The following is a 16,976-nucleotide window of genomic DNA, read 5'->3' as shown; positions in this document are numbered from 1 at the left end:
GAACCGATTTCAAAAATTCTTTCACCATTAGAAAGTTACATTATCAGAGATTGCTATAGGCTATATTTTATCACAAAATTCCCACGGGAGCGAAGGTCTGGGCAACATGTAGTCATTGATATTTTTAATACCGCCATTTTAATGAATTCGTCATTTTCCTTAATTGGTCACTTCCCTTACTCATTATTGTCATCAATATCTTCGATTCACCAATACCTTTAATTTATAATTTTCTTTTAAAGTACTATAGAGCAAACTCACCGGTATTACCGCGCCATAGAGGTTCATGCAGGGTAACTTGATATGCTGTTGACTGTACATGTTCAAATTAATGTAACTTACCTAAATTATAACTCTATTTTTATTAAAGTCGTAACAAAGCCAGAAAGGGCTCTCCGTAAAACAAATACCTCTCAAAAACTAGCTCTCAGTCAAGACTGCATTGTTTCAAAAGAATATACATTCCTTTTTTAACCCCCGACGCATAAAGCGGGGTGTTATAAGTTTTACGTGTCCGTCTCTATATATCTCTCAAACGGATGAACCGATTTTCGTTTAGTTTTTTTTTTGTGTCATAGATAATTTTATCACGAGTGTTCTTAGCTATGTTTCATGAAAATCGGTTCAGTTTTAGTGATATGAATATTAAAAGTCGGGGTTTTTTTAATTAGTCTAAACTTGTTCATGCATTACTACACGTGATACTATTTTCAGATTCAAACGATTGAAGCAATGATAATAAAATGATAAATATATATTTATCATTTTATTAATGTACAGTCTACCACATGTTAAGTTAGGGTCCAACCCTAACTTAAGGTGGTGGTGTAATGGTTATTACGCCTGCCTGTGGATCGAAAGGTCTCAGGTTCGTATCTTACTCGTGCCATATGAGCTTGTATACCAATCTGAATCATATTTAGTAGTTTTCATAGACCACCACTAGCTTCCGGTGAAGGAAAACTTTGTGAGGAAACCTGCACATTTGTGGACAGTTTAGTGTGTATGCGACTACCTGCCAAACTACCTACCTACTAGACTAGACTACCGGTCGTAAATTCATGTCAGATGCCTTTAGGCGACTTGAATAAAATCTGATCCAGTGTTAGCAAGAACACACCCGGTATGATGATGATGAGGGCCCAGCCCCATTGCTTCGTCATCTAATTTTGCAGCTTTACGTGTATAAACCATGTCAGTTAAAAAAATGTCAGCTATATCTGAAATAACATAGGCAATGGCAATCTACTCAATGGAGTAGTTTGATATTAATAATGATTAATATCAGAAATAAAGTATAGAACTATCCTTTAGCCGCGGCTTCGCCCGCGTCAATATCTCTGCGAAAGCGGAACAAGCAAGATTTTCATACACAATTTTAGTCCACAATCCACCCCAAGTACTTTTGACTTTTGAAAAATCCTTTATTTAAACGGGAGTCTTTAACTGTAAGCATACTAAATTTCATCGAAATCGGTCCAGCGGCTTAGCCGTGTAAGCGGAACAGACAGACAGACAGAAAGACATATAGATTTACGCATTTATAATATAATATTAGTATTGACTGCGCCTCGTAGAGACGTGACCTCGGTATACCGACAAGGAATTTTGAGGGTACTTGAAAATTCACTATCTAAGGGCTCATTTGCCTATATAAATTATGCATAAGACACGCAGAGGGTAAGATTCAAACGATGAGAAGTCTGCATTATTTGGATTTACTCCTGACAGTGAAATATACAGTCTTAATAATCCATAGTCCATGGCATGTGGTTCCGCCCTAAAGGACCAATCAAAATCCTCCCGTGTATGTCGTAAGATATCTTGATAATAATAAGGGTTTAAGTTTGGTAACATAAAATTGAAAAGCGTAGCTTTCATTTAGGTTCCATTATCAAAGAATATGGAAAATTCCTAATTTTCATCGCTCAAATTGAAATCGGAATAATGGCATTCGAATTTCTGAGGATTTTATTGGAAAATAAAAAATAGCAGTCATGTTTTTTTTTCGGAGTGTGTCTTGAAGTTTTTTTTTGGACAATATTAAATAATAAAACACAGATTTGGATAAATAAATTATTGACATTTGGTCCGCTTGTTACAAAACTTTCAATACTAGAGCTTCGCTCTCCACTATATCTACTGCTGACGCTTCCACATTGGATCTGAAATAATCAAAGCATAATTATGTTAACTCATTTTGTTTTATATTACGCCATCCTTATATATTAAAAAAAAAAGTCTATCACGTCTATCACCAGTGATGGTGTGAATCTAGGAAGGATTAGGTGTTTAATTTATTATGGTAATACCCGAGCGAGCCCGGACGAACCGCTAGTTTAAAATAAATTCATTTAAATGATTGTAAGGGATATTAAATATATTATGTAAAACAAATAAAAGTAGGTAAGTGGCTTGATGCCATTAGGAAGGATGTGCCAATATAATCAGACAACTATAGAGAAGAAGAAAAAAAAGAAAGAGAGATAAATAAGAAAGACCAGAAAGAAAGCGGACAGATTATGTAAAATAAGAAAGCAAGTTAATTACCCAGCTTCTTTGGGAGATTGGACACTACTTAATACGACTTCCAATCGACCAATAACGTTTTCAAAATAGGTTAAGTCAACCGTGTATGGGACATTCCTAAAGTTGATGACCACGATATAAGTTTCTCCGTTGTACCATCTGAAAAATTAAATACTGATTGTGTTCAACATAATTTTAAAGATTTAAATATGATGCTGACTAATGCTATTTTATTGTATAGTTTAAAAATAGAACAATAAAAAAAAACAAACTTCTAAAACAGAACGACCCATGGATTGACCATGCGATTTTTTGGTTTTATTTTCATCTTTTCCTTTAATATATTTTAGAGTTCTAAATAGTCTGGTCAAGTTTAGCTCGATATCAAACTTTTTGACAAGATATCTATATCTGGAAGTTACATGATATTTCAGATAAGTTTTATCTGAAATGTATCTAGCCAAATGATATTACAAAAAAATAACAATTTAAGTAATATAGTAAATATTATTTTATCTTTGGATATGTCCTTAACATTTCTTCATACAAATTGAATTGTTTGATAAAGTTGAAAACAGCAATGGAAACACTTACCTTCTAAAAGCAAAGATATCGTTGTTGAGGGCTACAGATTCGAATCTGCCATATCTGAAAGTATTTTCTGCTCTTAATTGGACAAGAGCTTTGTAAACGTTAAGGTGAGATCTTTTCACGACCTTCTGCACTTCTACATTGAGGTTCTCATAACCCTCTGCTACAGGTAGCCATGTCTTGTCCCCAGTTGAGAAACCTTATATAAAAACAAAGTTTAAATTATTATTTCTATCTATACCGCCTTGTAACGAAAATGTAAAGTATGTGTTGTATTTAAGTGTTGTATTTTTCCTTAAATAATTAATACTGTTATTTACCCGCATTCTTGTCAGCATTCCATTGGAATGGAGTTCGTTCAGGGTCTCTGGATTTAGTCCAGTAATTGATAGGATCATCAGTATTACAGCCGCTTGGGTCGACAGTGTCTTCCCAGCTCACGTAACCATCGACCATTCCGATTTCTTCACCCTGACAAAATTAAACAATAAAATTGATTTGATCTATTCGCGTTCATTTCATGTTTAGTTGCTAATGATATGGATATAATTTACCATGTATGTGACAGCTATACCAGGGAGAAGAAGAACAATCATGTTGATACCGTCTACTAATTCTGGACTGAATCTGGAAGCGACCCTGCTGTTGTCATGATTTCCAGCCTGTTTGAAAAATATAATGTATCAAAATTAGGTTACCTAAATTTATTTACAATATTCACGTGGGTATTAGATATTATAATATTATCATTGAAACAGACTATTTTAGGATATACAATTATATTATGATTTTTTTTAAAGAATCATACTAACGATACACCGCTTTACTTACCACCCAGTTTGAAAACTTATCAACAGGTTTGAATGTCAAAAATTTGTCGAGAGCATATTTAATTTCAGCAGCAGATGACCCACCATTTACATCGGAAATAAGGACAAAGTTGAATGGCATCTGTACGCCTTCTCTATCACCTTCTCCAAAATATCTCATAGTCAGCTGTGGACTAGAATAAGCCTCAGTCATCATGACTCTGCTAACTCCATCTCTTGCCTTATACTCATCCAGCACTTCCCTCCATTGATAAACCATATCAAATGTCTCGTCTTGATCTTTAGTATAAATGTGGTCGTAGTAATCGTAGTCCAGAGGATTAGCATTTCTGTTACCCGAACGAGGCTCATCTGGATATTTACCACCATACAGTGCTTTATCTACTTCAAACAAATGAGCAATAGCGTCAACCCTAAATCCTGCAACTCCTTTGTCGAGCCAGAAACGTACAACGTTCTTCATCTCTTCTACCACTTCAGGGTTACGGTAGTTGAGATCTGGTTGGCCAATGACAAATTGATGTAGATAGTATTTGCCGACTTCTTCTCTGTATTCCCAAGCACTCTTACGGAACACACTGTTCTATAAAAATAATAATGATGAGCAACATCAATACAATGATAATAAATATTATGCAACTTTTATTTATGATGCTATTCTTACCCAGTTGTTAGGAGGTCCTAATTCACCATTTTCACCAACTACTCCATCTTCCCAGACAAAGTAATCGTAATATTTTTCATGACCTCTTAGTGCTTCTTCAAACCACACGCTTTCATTGCTACCGTGATTGGGCACAAAATCAAGAATAATTTTGATATCTGAAATATTCGCAATTTGTCGTTAACAATCTAGGGTCTTTATCTATTATTGAAAGTTATAACAGTGTAACAAATATATACCTACCTAATTCATTTGCTTTGGCAATAAGTCTATCAAAATCTTCCATTGTGCCATACTCTTCCTGGATATCATAAAAATCTGATATATCGTAACCAAAATCATACATCGGAGATTTGAAAATGGGTGATAACCAAGTTGCTCCAACGCCCAACTCCTTGAGGTATTCCAAATTTTCGGTTATTCCTAGAATAGAATAAAGGTAACTTAGTATCAATATATATTTGCTGATAAAACGAAGACAGAATTTCATAATAATATAGTTAAGAAAAATACCATTCAAGTCTCCGATGCCGTCTCCATCACTGTCCTTAAAAGACCTCGGATAGATTTGGTAGAAAATTGTTGTTTCCCACCAGTCTAGCTCTCGTTCTTGACAATAAACTTGCGCCACAACAAGCAGAGATAAAACCAGGAGGATTCTCATTTTGATCCTGAATAGAGCATATGGCTGGATAAGAAAATACTCATCTAATTAAATAACGATTTTAATAAATTGTCGACTATACACCTAGACGATTTTGCTCAGAAGTAGGAATAAAAATATTGAGATGACGCTACGATAATATATAAAACCGAAACTGTTATTAAAATAAATATAATATCAGTAGGGACAAAAATTACTTATAACCTGTTTATTTTATACAATGTTTAGATCTAATCCATTTAACTTAAACCCTTCATATAAGCTACCAACATCTCCTATTGTTTATCCCCACTTCTAAACTTTCATCCTAGGTACATAATGATATTACCCACAAAACCTATTAACTATTACAATACCTCGATCAAGTTACACCGCCCAACTTTATAAAGGTCAAACCAAAGGTCAAAAAGGTTCTCGGTAGAGTAAATTCATCTAATCTTAATCTTTACTTTAAACGATATTGCTGACTAATTAAATATTGAAACGGATGATAAATGTTTTAAGCTTTTTTTAAAATAATAAACAAATAATCGCACTTATTTTAATAATAGACCTCTTATATTATTAAAAAAACTATTATGTAAATTAAAATTATTTTTTATTTTTTTTATTTATTTATTGAAAAAGTATTGCCGTGCATGCGCTATTGTGCGTAAAAACCAACTATATAACCAATATAAAAATTATATAAACAAGTCACTCACCCCGTGTCAGCTCTTCTCTCACGATCACGATATGATTAGATGAAAATACCGATCTCGTTTATATAACAAGTATAATCTTTGATAAAGAGTTGATAGTTTAGCAAGGAGGTATGATAAACGGATTACTTATGAAGTGGTAACAATATATCTGTTGATTCTCACCTCTCCTGTTATTTTTATCTGCATGTTTTTGAAGTATGAAAAGTAAAAGAGGTCGTTTATAGCAAAGGTAATATTACATTGCATCATTAGAATAGCATTAAGACAAGAACATTTGGTTATTGGGACCAAAAAAGGAGCCAAAACTCAATGTGGTTAATTTTGACGCCGTGGTTTCTATGACAACCGACTCACGTATTTAAAAAAATATGAGTGTTCGCTTATTTTAATTCTAAAAACACGTGACCTTCCATATTAGTTGTAAACCTCATTAAAATATTTTAATTTTATCCCAAATTTTGGTTTCATTTTTAAACCTTTTGAAATACACACAGATTGAGTTAGCCCCAAAGTATGTTCGACTCTTGTGTTATGGGATACTAATTTAACGATACTATATTTTATAATATATATCCACTCCATGACAATCTCAAGACAATCGAACCTCGGACCACCAGTGTGGCAGTCCGGCGTGATAACCATTAGGCTACAGAGGTCTGCATCGTACATACCTATTTTTCATTTATTCAGTGTTAGTAGGTTTAACTTTTTTGTATATTATAGAGGAGCAAAGACTATAGTTTATGTAGCTAAAGGACAATAAGGGCTTAATTAATAACTGACTTTCGTCCGCGTTTATTGCGTGCGTCCGTTCATAACTTATTATTCTCAATATCTCAGTAACGCGATAAAACCTATACCAGATTTTAAGTCAGACCTTCCGCTATACAACTGTAATAGTTTTTGGGTGACGTGCCAAAAAACATACAGACAGACAAAAATTAAAAAAAAAGCAATGTTTTGCCATCTATTAGTACCACATAAAGCCCTCCATAATTATTTTACTTTAATATCTCCTATGCATTATATATAAATATATACATTATAAATAAATATAAAAAAATAAATAATATTAGGACCACAGATTTAGCTAGCCCCAAAGTATGTTCGAGACTTGTGTTATGGGATACTAACTCAACGATACTATATTTTATAACATATACATATATAGATACATCATCATCCAAGAACATCCGAAAAAAGGGCCAATCAATAAAAGCTCATTTTCCATCATGACCCCACCGGGGTTCGAACCCGGGACCTCTCACTGCGCCACCGAGGTCGTCCAAGGAAATGTTAAAAAAAGGACTATAGAATAAGCTACAACTATATTTATTTGATGACACTAGAAAGTATCGATAAGGCACTAAGCCACAAAGCTTACACAAAGTTAAATAAAAAGCATCAAAAATAAATCTAAAAGACACATTTTTTTGGTATTTTACAAAACTATCAGTAGTAGGGTTTCATACTCGATTATATATACCGCTGTATCTTTTACATGCGATTTCAAAAGGACAAAAGTTACATAAGTTTGCCTATTATTTTTATAATTAACAATTTTTTTATTATATATATTATTATGATATTTATTTATATTTTCCTTGGCTCGTAGATTATCTCCACGTCGACTAAGGGGCGATAGTAAACAAGCCAGATTATACTCACGGCGAGGTAGGTTATCTCAAAATTGACATCCTTATTATATATGTTATATGGTTTTGATATGTAGGATTTTGATTGATTGATTGATTGATTGATTGATTGATTGATTGATTGATTGATTGATTGATTGATTGATTGATTGATTGATTGATTGATTGATTGATTGATTGATTGATTGATTGATTGATTGATTGATTGATTGATTGATTGATTGATTGATTGATTGATTGATTGATTGATTGATTGATTGATTGATTGATTGATTGATTGATTGATTGATTGATTGATTGATTGATTGATTGATTGATTGATTGATTGATTGATTGATTGATTGATTGATTGATTGATTGATTGATTGATTGATTGATTGATAAAATAAAACGACTGAACACTTATTTAAGAACATAAAACATAGTTAAGAAAACTCTAAATTATCTTTCACATAGAAAATATGCTAGACAAAATCGGTTCAGCCGTTTAGCTGCTATGATGACACTTACAGACATACAGATGCACAGATGCAGTTAAATTTATAACTCCCTTCCTTCTGTTGTCGGTTAAAAACGTGTTTCTCTCAGGAATTGGAAAATCTACAGAGCAATTTTCCAAATTTTAACATAGACAAGAATGAGTTTTATTAAATGATTTTACATTAATTACTCTGTACTGTAGTAATGTCAATTTTGTGAATGATTAATTTTGAAAATGATTCCTTCCTCAAGAAAATTGACGGATTGTAATGACCGCGCGGGCGCAGCGGTCGAAACGCACTGCGATCCACCCAGCTATACAATATATCCCAGTCCCATTACACAATTCACGTCGTCGTCACGTTTGAATGTTCTTTTCCACACCAACTTTCCTAAATTTTTAATGGAATGTTTATTAAAATAACAATTTATTATTCGGTATGGATTCCGTTATCGATGCTATGTACGAGCACATTGATAAATGATAACTATTTTATTTAATGGACACTAAATACGACAACGTAGGTCGTATAATTATTTACTCCGTCCATTAAATATTATTAAATTATTTTCATTAAGTACTTTGTACATTTCCATCAGTTATTATCTCATAACATAAGTATAAATATTATTAAATCCTTGTTATAATGAATTAAATGTTTATTAAAACGATGTTATTAAATAATATTGGTAATATTATTTCATTGTACTGTTATTGAACACTAATGAGTCCTTACTAATGAGTTTTCCATTGTGAGGATTTTTATCTTTTTGAGTGTAGTAGACATCCGTACAAGACGAGTACAGTATAATTTTTGTCTTTCTTCGACTTTAAAAGTGTCAAGATAATAAATAAAAAAAGAAAGAAACAGCAATAGTTACTTAACTAGTGCAGCAGCTCTAATGAAACAATAGCATTCTTAAAGAGAGTTGACGTTAGGCAGGCGGCCATTTGTAAATTCACACCCGAATCTTCAAAATTTTAAGGGTATTTTTTAACCCGACCTCGTGGTTCGCGGCTACATGGCCTCGAACTCAATACATACAAAGAACCTAAACAGCTGACAGGCAACAATAGTATTCTCAAGGGGAATTGACGTCAGTCAGGCGGCCAGAAGGAAAATCACGAATGAATTTTCAAAAGGTTAAATTTTGCGCTGGATCTCCGGCTTTCGCAAAGGCAATAGGAAATATGCGGGGTTGATGTTGCAATGGTTTATATAAGAATTTATATCTGTGTTCAATTTAAGACTATTTAAGTATTTAATTATTGTACGTATTAAGGGATAATATTGTATGTAGGTATCGTATTTCTCTATCCATCTTGCACCCTTAACCTTCTCACTTGGAGAAGAAACTATGGTAGACAATGCATAGCAGTAAAGTGCCATCTATCATCTAATCATATTATTTTATAATATATTCCTAATATTTTTTGAGTATAACTATCTAATAATAAAATTACTGAATCAATAAAATACAGAGTATATTTATTCATAATCATTTAATAAATACATATAAACACTATTAATTTACAATTACGTTATTATTATTTAACAAACACTTCGTTTATTGTAATTTGAGGACAAGTCCTTCATAACCAGCTACAGGGACAGCGTTGGCTTTGAATTTGTCTCTGCAAAAAAAAATCACATGGAATAAAACAGTTGTACAAATAAAATAATAATAAAATGTTCTTTCTTCTTTTAAACTACGCAACGGATTTAGATGTAGTTTTTTTTCAGCAACTGTTATTTAGACATATAGTTAGACTTTGACTATCGCAATAGTTTGCAACTGTAATGGTAGTAGTGAGATGATGAAATATATAAATAAATATTTCCGAAGGTTTATACATATATATAAACCCAGTTAATAGTAAGTTAATATAATATCTCTGAGATAAAAATGGGGATAAATATAGGTCTGAGAGTAAAAGAAAAATATAGAATACTTGCTGAGCCCCAGAGCTTCGCTCCCGTGGAAGTTTCGAGATAAAAAGTAACTAGTGTAACCAGGTTATATTCTACCCGTGTACCAAATTTTATAACAATCAGTCCAGTAAATTTGCGTGAAATAGTAACAAACATAAATCACAAACTTCGCTTTTATAATATTAGCAGTATATCATCTCCAGCGCAGAATGTAAAATTCCTTAAGAGAAAGCGCTTTAAACTGGATTCTTCTCATAGGCGGTTAATAATCTAAATCCATTCCACCAATAAACCAGCTGGACGTGGCTTTAATGCGAAATTTGCGAGAATGAGAGAGAGAGATAGACAAAATAGTGAACACACCCTTCTGCCTTGGGAGAATGTATGCTACGCACGACGACCTTCACATTTTTGGAGACATCTTCGAAGTATGTCAAGTCGATTGTGTACTCCGTGTCTCTCATGTTCACGATCACGATGTAGGCGTTATTATTGTGCCATCTGTAAAAATAAAATTACTTCCCTTCAAAACTTAAAATGAACACCAATAAGATTTTTTTTTAGCAAATAGTTTAAATCAATCTCTTTGCTGTTCAAAGAAAACCTCTATAACTATTACAAGAAAAGTTAACATTTGTTCCCAATATAAATATTTTTTATTCTAGTAGTCAAAGTATTAAATACTTATTATATAGATAATACATTATAAAGATCTAACGAAAATGATCAAATATTAATATGTCAAAATTAGGTTAAACAGAAATCAAAACTCTATTACAAGTCTATGTAATAATCTCGTTAGCTTAATATTTTTTTATAAAGAAAGAATTATACATATATAAATACATTTTTACCTCCTGAAAGCAAATACATCTTTGTTCAAAGCCAGGGATTCGAAGCGACCATATCGGAAAACCTTGTCTTGTCGCAGCTCAACCAATGTTTTGTATACTTTGATGTGAGATCTATCAGCTTGTTTCTGCACTTCCACATTCAAAGTTTCATAACCCTCAGCTACCGGCAGCCATGTCTTGTCAGCGGTTGAAAATCCTTTTAAAAATAAAAATTAGGTTTATACTCCAAAATATTAGAATAGTTAATACTACCAGTCAAAACTTTGAGTAGAACAAAGATTGTGGATATAAAACTAGTTTAATGAGAAGAAGTCCATTATCTTGACGGCAATATAGCAAGACTACATTTTAGGCACTTAAGGCTATTAAGAGCATTTAATTTTATGCATCGACAAAGCTCTTGAATTTTAGGCATTTTTCTCCCTAGTTACTTTGTTGTTTAGATAACTTGATCAGGAAGGGACGAATTGAACTTTAAACCACTACAAACATTAATAATAGTGATGAAATCATTTAATTACTAACGACTGCTAATTCACCTGAGAATGATAAACATAATAACACTTCTATAAACCTCGCATGAGTCGCAAAACTTTAAAGGAACATTTAGCAGAATATTGTGCTTATTAGTAAAATTGATTCTTAAATTATTCACAGGTTGCTTGCTCAAAGACGTAAAAGTATATTCCATGAAAATTTGCCTAATAAAATTGAGCTATTCCAAGAAATGATTCAAATAAACTGTGAAGGATTTGTTGATCGTGCAATTTTATTAGAATTGATGTTAGAATTGAAGTATCGAGACTCTTATCGTAATAAGTTATGTATACCATCTTAATTTGAATGTATATATTAACAATGATGGAGAAGGGTTCAAGTTGCTTTATTGGGTTGGTGATTTTATGTTAGATACATTATTCTCGATCTTATGTTAGATACATTATCTCATCTGTTCGAGAACTACCTAAGTTCTTCTTCTTACTTCTATAAATTTTGTCATTCTGTAGCAAAGTTTTCAATAGGCAGATTATTTTAGTTATGGCAATAAACAAATGGAATTATACTTTTCGATTGTATTTCATTTTTTGCCACATTAACAACTTTTGCGTATGTCAATTGCGTTTTGATCAAGACTGTAACAAAATGGATAAAAACTAGAGTTAAATTGTATGTATTCGTTAACTATTTACCAGCATTTTTCTCAGCATTCCATTGAAATGGCGTGCGTTCTGGATCCCTAGATGGAATGACGTAGTTGATGGGATCGTTTGTATTACACCCTGCTGGGTCAACTGTATCCTCCCAGCTGACGTAACCATCGACCATACCAATTTCTTCACCCTTGAGATAAAATATAAAATTTATGTTAAACATTAATGATAACGATGAAATGGAAGGAAATAAAGATACAGGATCCTTACCACAGATTTATATACTAGAGTAACTCGAAATCTGTGATCTACACACTATTGAAAAATACTAAGATATTAAGGAAAAGTGAAACAAAAAATATATTTATCTTCAATTCATAGTAAACGATCATACCATATAAGTTACTGCTACTCCTGGTAATAACAAAACGATCATATTAATTCCATCAACCAATGAAGATCCGTATCTGGTAGCCATTCTTGGCTGGTCATGGTTTCCAACCTACAAAAACAGTTAACAAAAATGTATTTTACATTTACATTACAAAAAGAACTAAAATGTGTTTGGATATTTAGTTTTGGTTTTACTTACCACCCAGTTAGCCGGCATATCGACAGGTTTGTATGTAAGGAATTTGTCAATGGCTCTCTTGATGTCAGCTGCAGATGATGATGCATCAACATCAGTTATCAAGTCGAAATTAAAAGGCATTTGAGCTCCTAGTAACTCCCCTTCTCCATAGTACTTTACTACATCTTCAATTTTTGCGTAAACTTCAGTCATCATAACTCTGGTCAAGCCATCTTGTGCTTTGAATTCTTCAAAGACATCTCTCCATTCGTACACCATGTAGTAAGTTTCATTACGATCTTTCGTGTAAATGTGGTCTAAAGAATCATATGAACCATCATCTACATCAGTTCTGCCTGAAGGAGGTTCGTCAGGATACGCTCCGTTAAAAAGTTCTTTGTCAACTTCAAACAAACAATTGACTGCATCCACTCTGAAGCCAGCAACTCCTTTGCCTAACCAAAAACGAATAATGTCCTGAAATCGATTTTTTATGTATTATAAAAGAAATAAATCTTTCCATAATAAAGTAACTGTCAAATTGGTTTTCGTTCCAGTTTAAATTAAGATCTTGTACGATATAATCTTGGGCACTTACTTTCATTTCTTGAACAACATCTGGATTGCGGTAGTTAAGATCTGGTTGACCAATGACGAATTGATGTAAGTAGTATTGTCCTACTTCTTCTCTGAACTCCCACGCGCTGCCTCGGAATTGGCTCAACTGTAGAAAATTAGGTACTAGAGAAACATACGACATATGCGAAGAAAACCTTAAACTACAACTAATGCAAAAGTATGAATTTCATAATCTCAGTATTATACTTTAATAAATAGATGATCTTGAAAGTTTGTCCTACGTAAATCCCTTCTCGAAAAAGTTTTTTGTAAAATTAAATACAAATCTCCTCGGAGTAAAGGTCTTGGACTAAAGGTTATAAATAGTTTAAGTTTATCCCTTCATGTAATTTCTTCTATAGCAAAATAGTATTTTTTGTCAATATCGATGTATTAATATTCAAAAGGATTCTCACTCAAATATGAATGAGTGTCCTATAATTATGTCTGATCAAAAACTTGAAAGGCATAATGCTGTTTCCAAAAAATACTTGAACTTATCTAAGAATATTTTTTTATACCACCAAGCAGTCAAACAGACATGCAGCCCACTTGATGGTAAATGGTCACTACAGCCTATCAATCACGTGTCACACGTGTTGCCTACTTTGTGGCCTAGAATCTTTTGCCACAGCACCCTGTAATTACACTGCCACTCTCCCTTCAAACCGAAACAAAACAAAATAAGCACTGTTGTTTAGCAGCAGAAATTGATGAAATCACTTTCATCCATTTCTGCTGGTAAAAAATAATTTCATAAATTAACTAATGCTTTAAAATGTTACCCAATTATTAGGTGGCTGCCTGTTTCCATTCTCGTCGATAACACCATCTTCCCAAATGAAGTAATTGTAATACTTTTCGTTCCCATTAAGAGCTTCTTGGAACCAGACGCTTTCGTTTGATGTGTGATTAGGTACAAGATCGAGCACCACTTTTATATCTGCGGAGATAAAAAATAAACTCTTTTCACGTACTTATTTGAAATGAGAAATTGCATATATGTCTGTGAAACAGAATCTTTCGCTGGTAAATTCTTTGAACATATATTTTTGAAATATCGTATAAAGATCTTGTAACAGCACCTAAACATTACATACGAAAATTTATAAACGTATTTCTTTTATTGTTTCTTTCTGGTCTATTTATTTCATCAATTTTTGAAAACACACTGGCCAGCACTCAAAACATTTTATAAGATTTAGATATTTTGTTTGATGTCGTGTTTTGAGAATAGTCACAAAACATATATTATTTCTAAAAATTGCTTAAAAAAGTATATATTACGTGAATTCTGCTATTGAAGAGAAAGATGGAAATAGCATTATAATTATTCGTAAATGGGTCGTAGATATGGCTAATTAAACTTATTTGACGTAAGAGATCGACCATGATCTTACCAAGTTCCTTAGCCTTTTCTAAAAGGTTGTCAAAATCCTCCATTGTGCCGTATTCATCATGAACAGCGTAGAAATCGGATATGTCGTACCCGAAGTCATACATCGGCGACTGGAACATGGGAGACAGCCAGATGGCATCCACACCTAGATCCTTGATGTATTCCAGTTTTGAAGTGATTCCTATAATGTAGAACGAGATTAGTATTTTTTTTTTAATTCTCAGCCAGTACGTGTGAGCAATATTACTAATAATTACTTTTCATTCTACAAGTTTCAAGATATATTTTCTATCGTTATAACTATCTTTTTAGTGCCTATCTAAAAATATAGTTATTGGAGAAACAAAAATACTTTTGCTATAAAATTTGCAGACCTGTATTAAAATGACATTTTGTTCTTTTTAGATGCACTTTAAAGAACCATCAAATATAGCGATATTTGTTTGGTCTAACGGTTGACTGGTAGAGAATGTCATATGGCGTTAAGTCCACCTTTTGTAGATTTTTGTAAAATAAAAATCAAATCATTTATTCAGAAATTAGGACTTCACATGCACTTTTTTAAGTCATATTCCAAATTAAATGTCATGTTTTATTGACTAAAGCTACTAGCATTTCGGCCGACCACTGCTGAGAAGAAATGCCGAAAGAAACTCATTTGAACAGTGTTGGTTCCTATCATACCAGAAAGCATACCATTTTTTAAATATAAATTTATGTATTATCATTTTTATGTGTAATTTTAGATAGTATTTTTTTATTAATTAAATATATTGTGAGGGAAAACATTCTTCATCCCGTGTATCACAATATATCATTGCGTATCGGTCACTGATTTCAGTGTAATTTAAAAGCCTATTATAAATGTCCATACTAATTATGATAATGAAGTTCGGTATCATCAAATTAATATGATCATATCATATTGTTATGAAATAGAGATTGATTCATTTTATCAAATTATAATACACTAGCGACCCAGCCCAGATTCGCACGGGGTCTATGGACCCACTTACCCTCTACAAAAAAATTAAGCTAAAGTATTTTTTGTCATTCTCAGACTTTATAATGTTTGAAATTGACAGAGAGAACAAAACATACTTAAGCTAAATGTATGCTTTTACATTTTTTTTGGTAATAAAAATAAATAACAAATATATTTACGCTTTCACCTTAAACTTTATTAGATACTTAGCTTAATTTAAATAAAATTTAAAAAACAAATTATCAACTGCATGTTATATCAATATGATATCATCACCCTTTTCGGACTGACTTCTCAACTCGAGTATAAAATTGTAAAAAAAATATATAATTTAACCTTTTCTATAATAAAACAATGCCATTACATACCATTCAGGTCACCAATGCCATCTCCATTGCTGTCGGCGAAAGATCTAGGGTAGATTTGGTAGAAAATGGTAGATTCCCACCAATCTTGTTCGTGGGCAGAATCTCTTCGGGTTATTATATTTCCATAGCACAGAGCTAGGATGAAAGGCAGAGTGTACACTACCCTCATTTTGATTTAAGCTATAGACCACCACTGTGTCTTTATCTGTGATAAAACCGATTTATATACGTATCTAATCCTTAAAAATATTAAAAGTAAAATCGGGCCAAGTTTGACATTTTGAATGGTAGATAGCAAAAATTGATGTGACTGTAAAAATAAGAAGCTATTTCTACATATTTTTACAGCCATATTAATTATAAGCGTGTCAATTTTTGTCATAATTGTCGGTAATAGTGACGAATTTTCTATGAATTTACGTAGCTTGATATACTTTTGACTGTGATCAGCTGACAGCTTCGACCCAGGTAGATCTTCCTTCCTGCCATTGAAATATTATATAAACATTGTTTTGTTGTATATTCAATAATGATAATATTTATTTACCAACTAATAACACCAATAATATAAGTTGGCTCATCTCGTGAGGAATGCCTGAAACACAGGATGATTTTTCTTCCTAGCTCAGGCACCCTTTGTTTTATTTTATTTTAAATCTTAATTTAGCTCTATTGTATAAGTCTATTTTATTTAAGTAACATGAATAAAGACATATTATTATTAATGGACATAACAAAACATTAATTTCTCATATCAAGTCTTGGCGGTTACACGACCGTGCCCCTGCTCTATAAGAACTACTATCGAAGATAAAACTATCTCGAATGATTCGTAACATTCCGTTCTGATTGATTCTTGCATGATAATTTTTATTGGTCGGTACTATCATATCTTAATGTACCTAATCCAGTTTAAGTTTTCCTAAACTGATCTTCTCACCTTAAATTCGTACCATAAAGTTATTTTTAATAGCAATAT

General features: G+C 32.4%; 3 protein-coding genes across 24 annotated transcripts in view; 1 reads left to right on the top strand and 2 right to left on the bottom strand.

Annotated features, from left to right (window-relative positions):
- Positions 1-16,976, top strand: part of Pde1c (Phosphodiesterase 1c) — a 305,826-nt gene that overhangs the window by 176,749 nt on the left and 112,101 nt on the right. The gene's annotated exons all lie outside the window — the stretch shown is intronic.
- LOC128669524 (maltase A1-like) lies at positions 2,063-6,133 on the bottom strand. 2 transcript variants are annotated; one of them, XM_053744426.1, is made up of 10 exons: positions 5,983-6,133; positions 5,128-5,285; positions 4,858-5,037; positions 4,615-4,772; positions 3,952-4,533; positions 3,675-3,782; positions 3,441-3,591; positions 3,124-3,319; positions 2,551-2,688; positions 2,063-2,165 (listed from the first exon to the last, which is right to left on the bottom strand). In XM_053744426.1, the coding sequence occupies exons 2-10, from the start codon at positions 5,276-5,278 to the stop codon at positions 2,099-2,101; spliced, it is 1,731 nt and encodes a 576-aa protein (XP_053600401.1). In that variant the 5' UTR covers positions 5,279-5,285; positions 5,983-6,133; the 3' UTR covers positions 2,063-2,098. The 2 variants fall into 2 exon arrangements, with proteins under 2 accessions (XP_053600401.1, XP_053600404.1); XM_053744429.2 differs by lacking the exon at positions 5,983-6,133 and having other exon boundaries at positions 5,128-5,302.
- Positions 9,587-16,202, bottom strand: LOC128669497 (maltase A1-like). The gene is made up of 10 exons (XM_053744388.2): positions 15,998-16,202; positions 14,646-14,825; positions 14,031-14,188; positions 13,226-13,351; positions 12,649-13,104; positions 12,451-12,558; positions 12,096-12,246; positions 10,906-11,101; positions 10,415-10,552; positions 9,587-9,753 (listed from the first exon to the last, which is right to left on the bottom strand). The coding sequence occupies exons 1-10, from the start codon at positions 16,164-16,166 to the stop codon at positions 9,687-9,689; spliced, it is 1,749 nt and encodes a 582-aa protein (XP_053600363.1). The 5' UTR covers positions 16,167-16,202; the 3' UTR covers positions 9,587-9,686.

This window comes from Plodia interpunctella, chromosome 1 (assembly GCF_027563975.2).
Source record: "Plodia interpunctella isolate USDA-ARS_2022_Savannah chromosome 1, ilPloInte3.2, whole genome shotgun sequence".
NCBI lineage: Eukaryota > Metazoa > Arthropoda > Insecta > Lepidoptera > Pyralidae > Plodia > Plodia interpunctella.
This window is presented reverse-complemented; position numbering and strand designations above follow the sequence as displayed.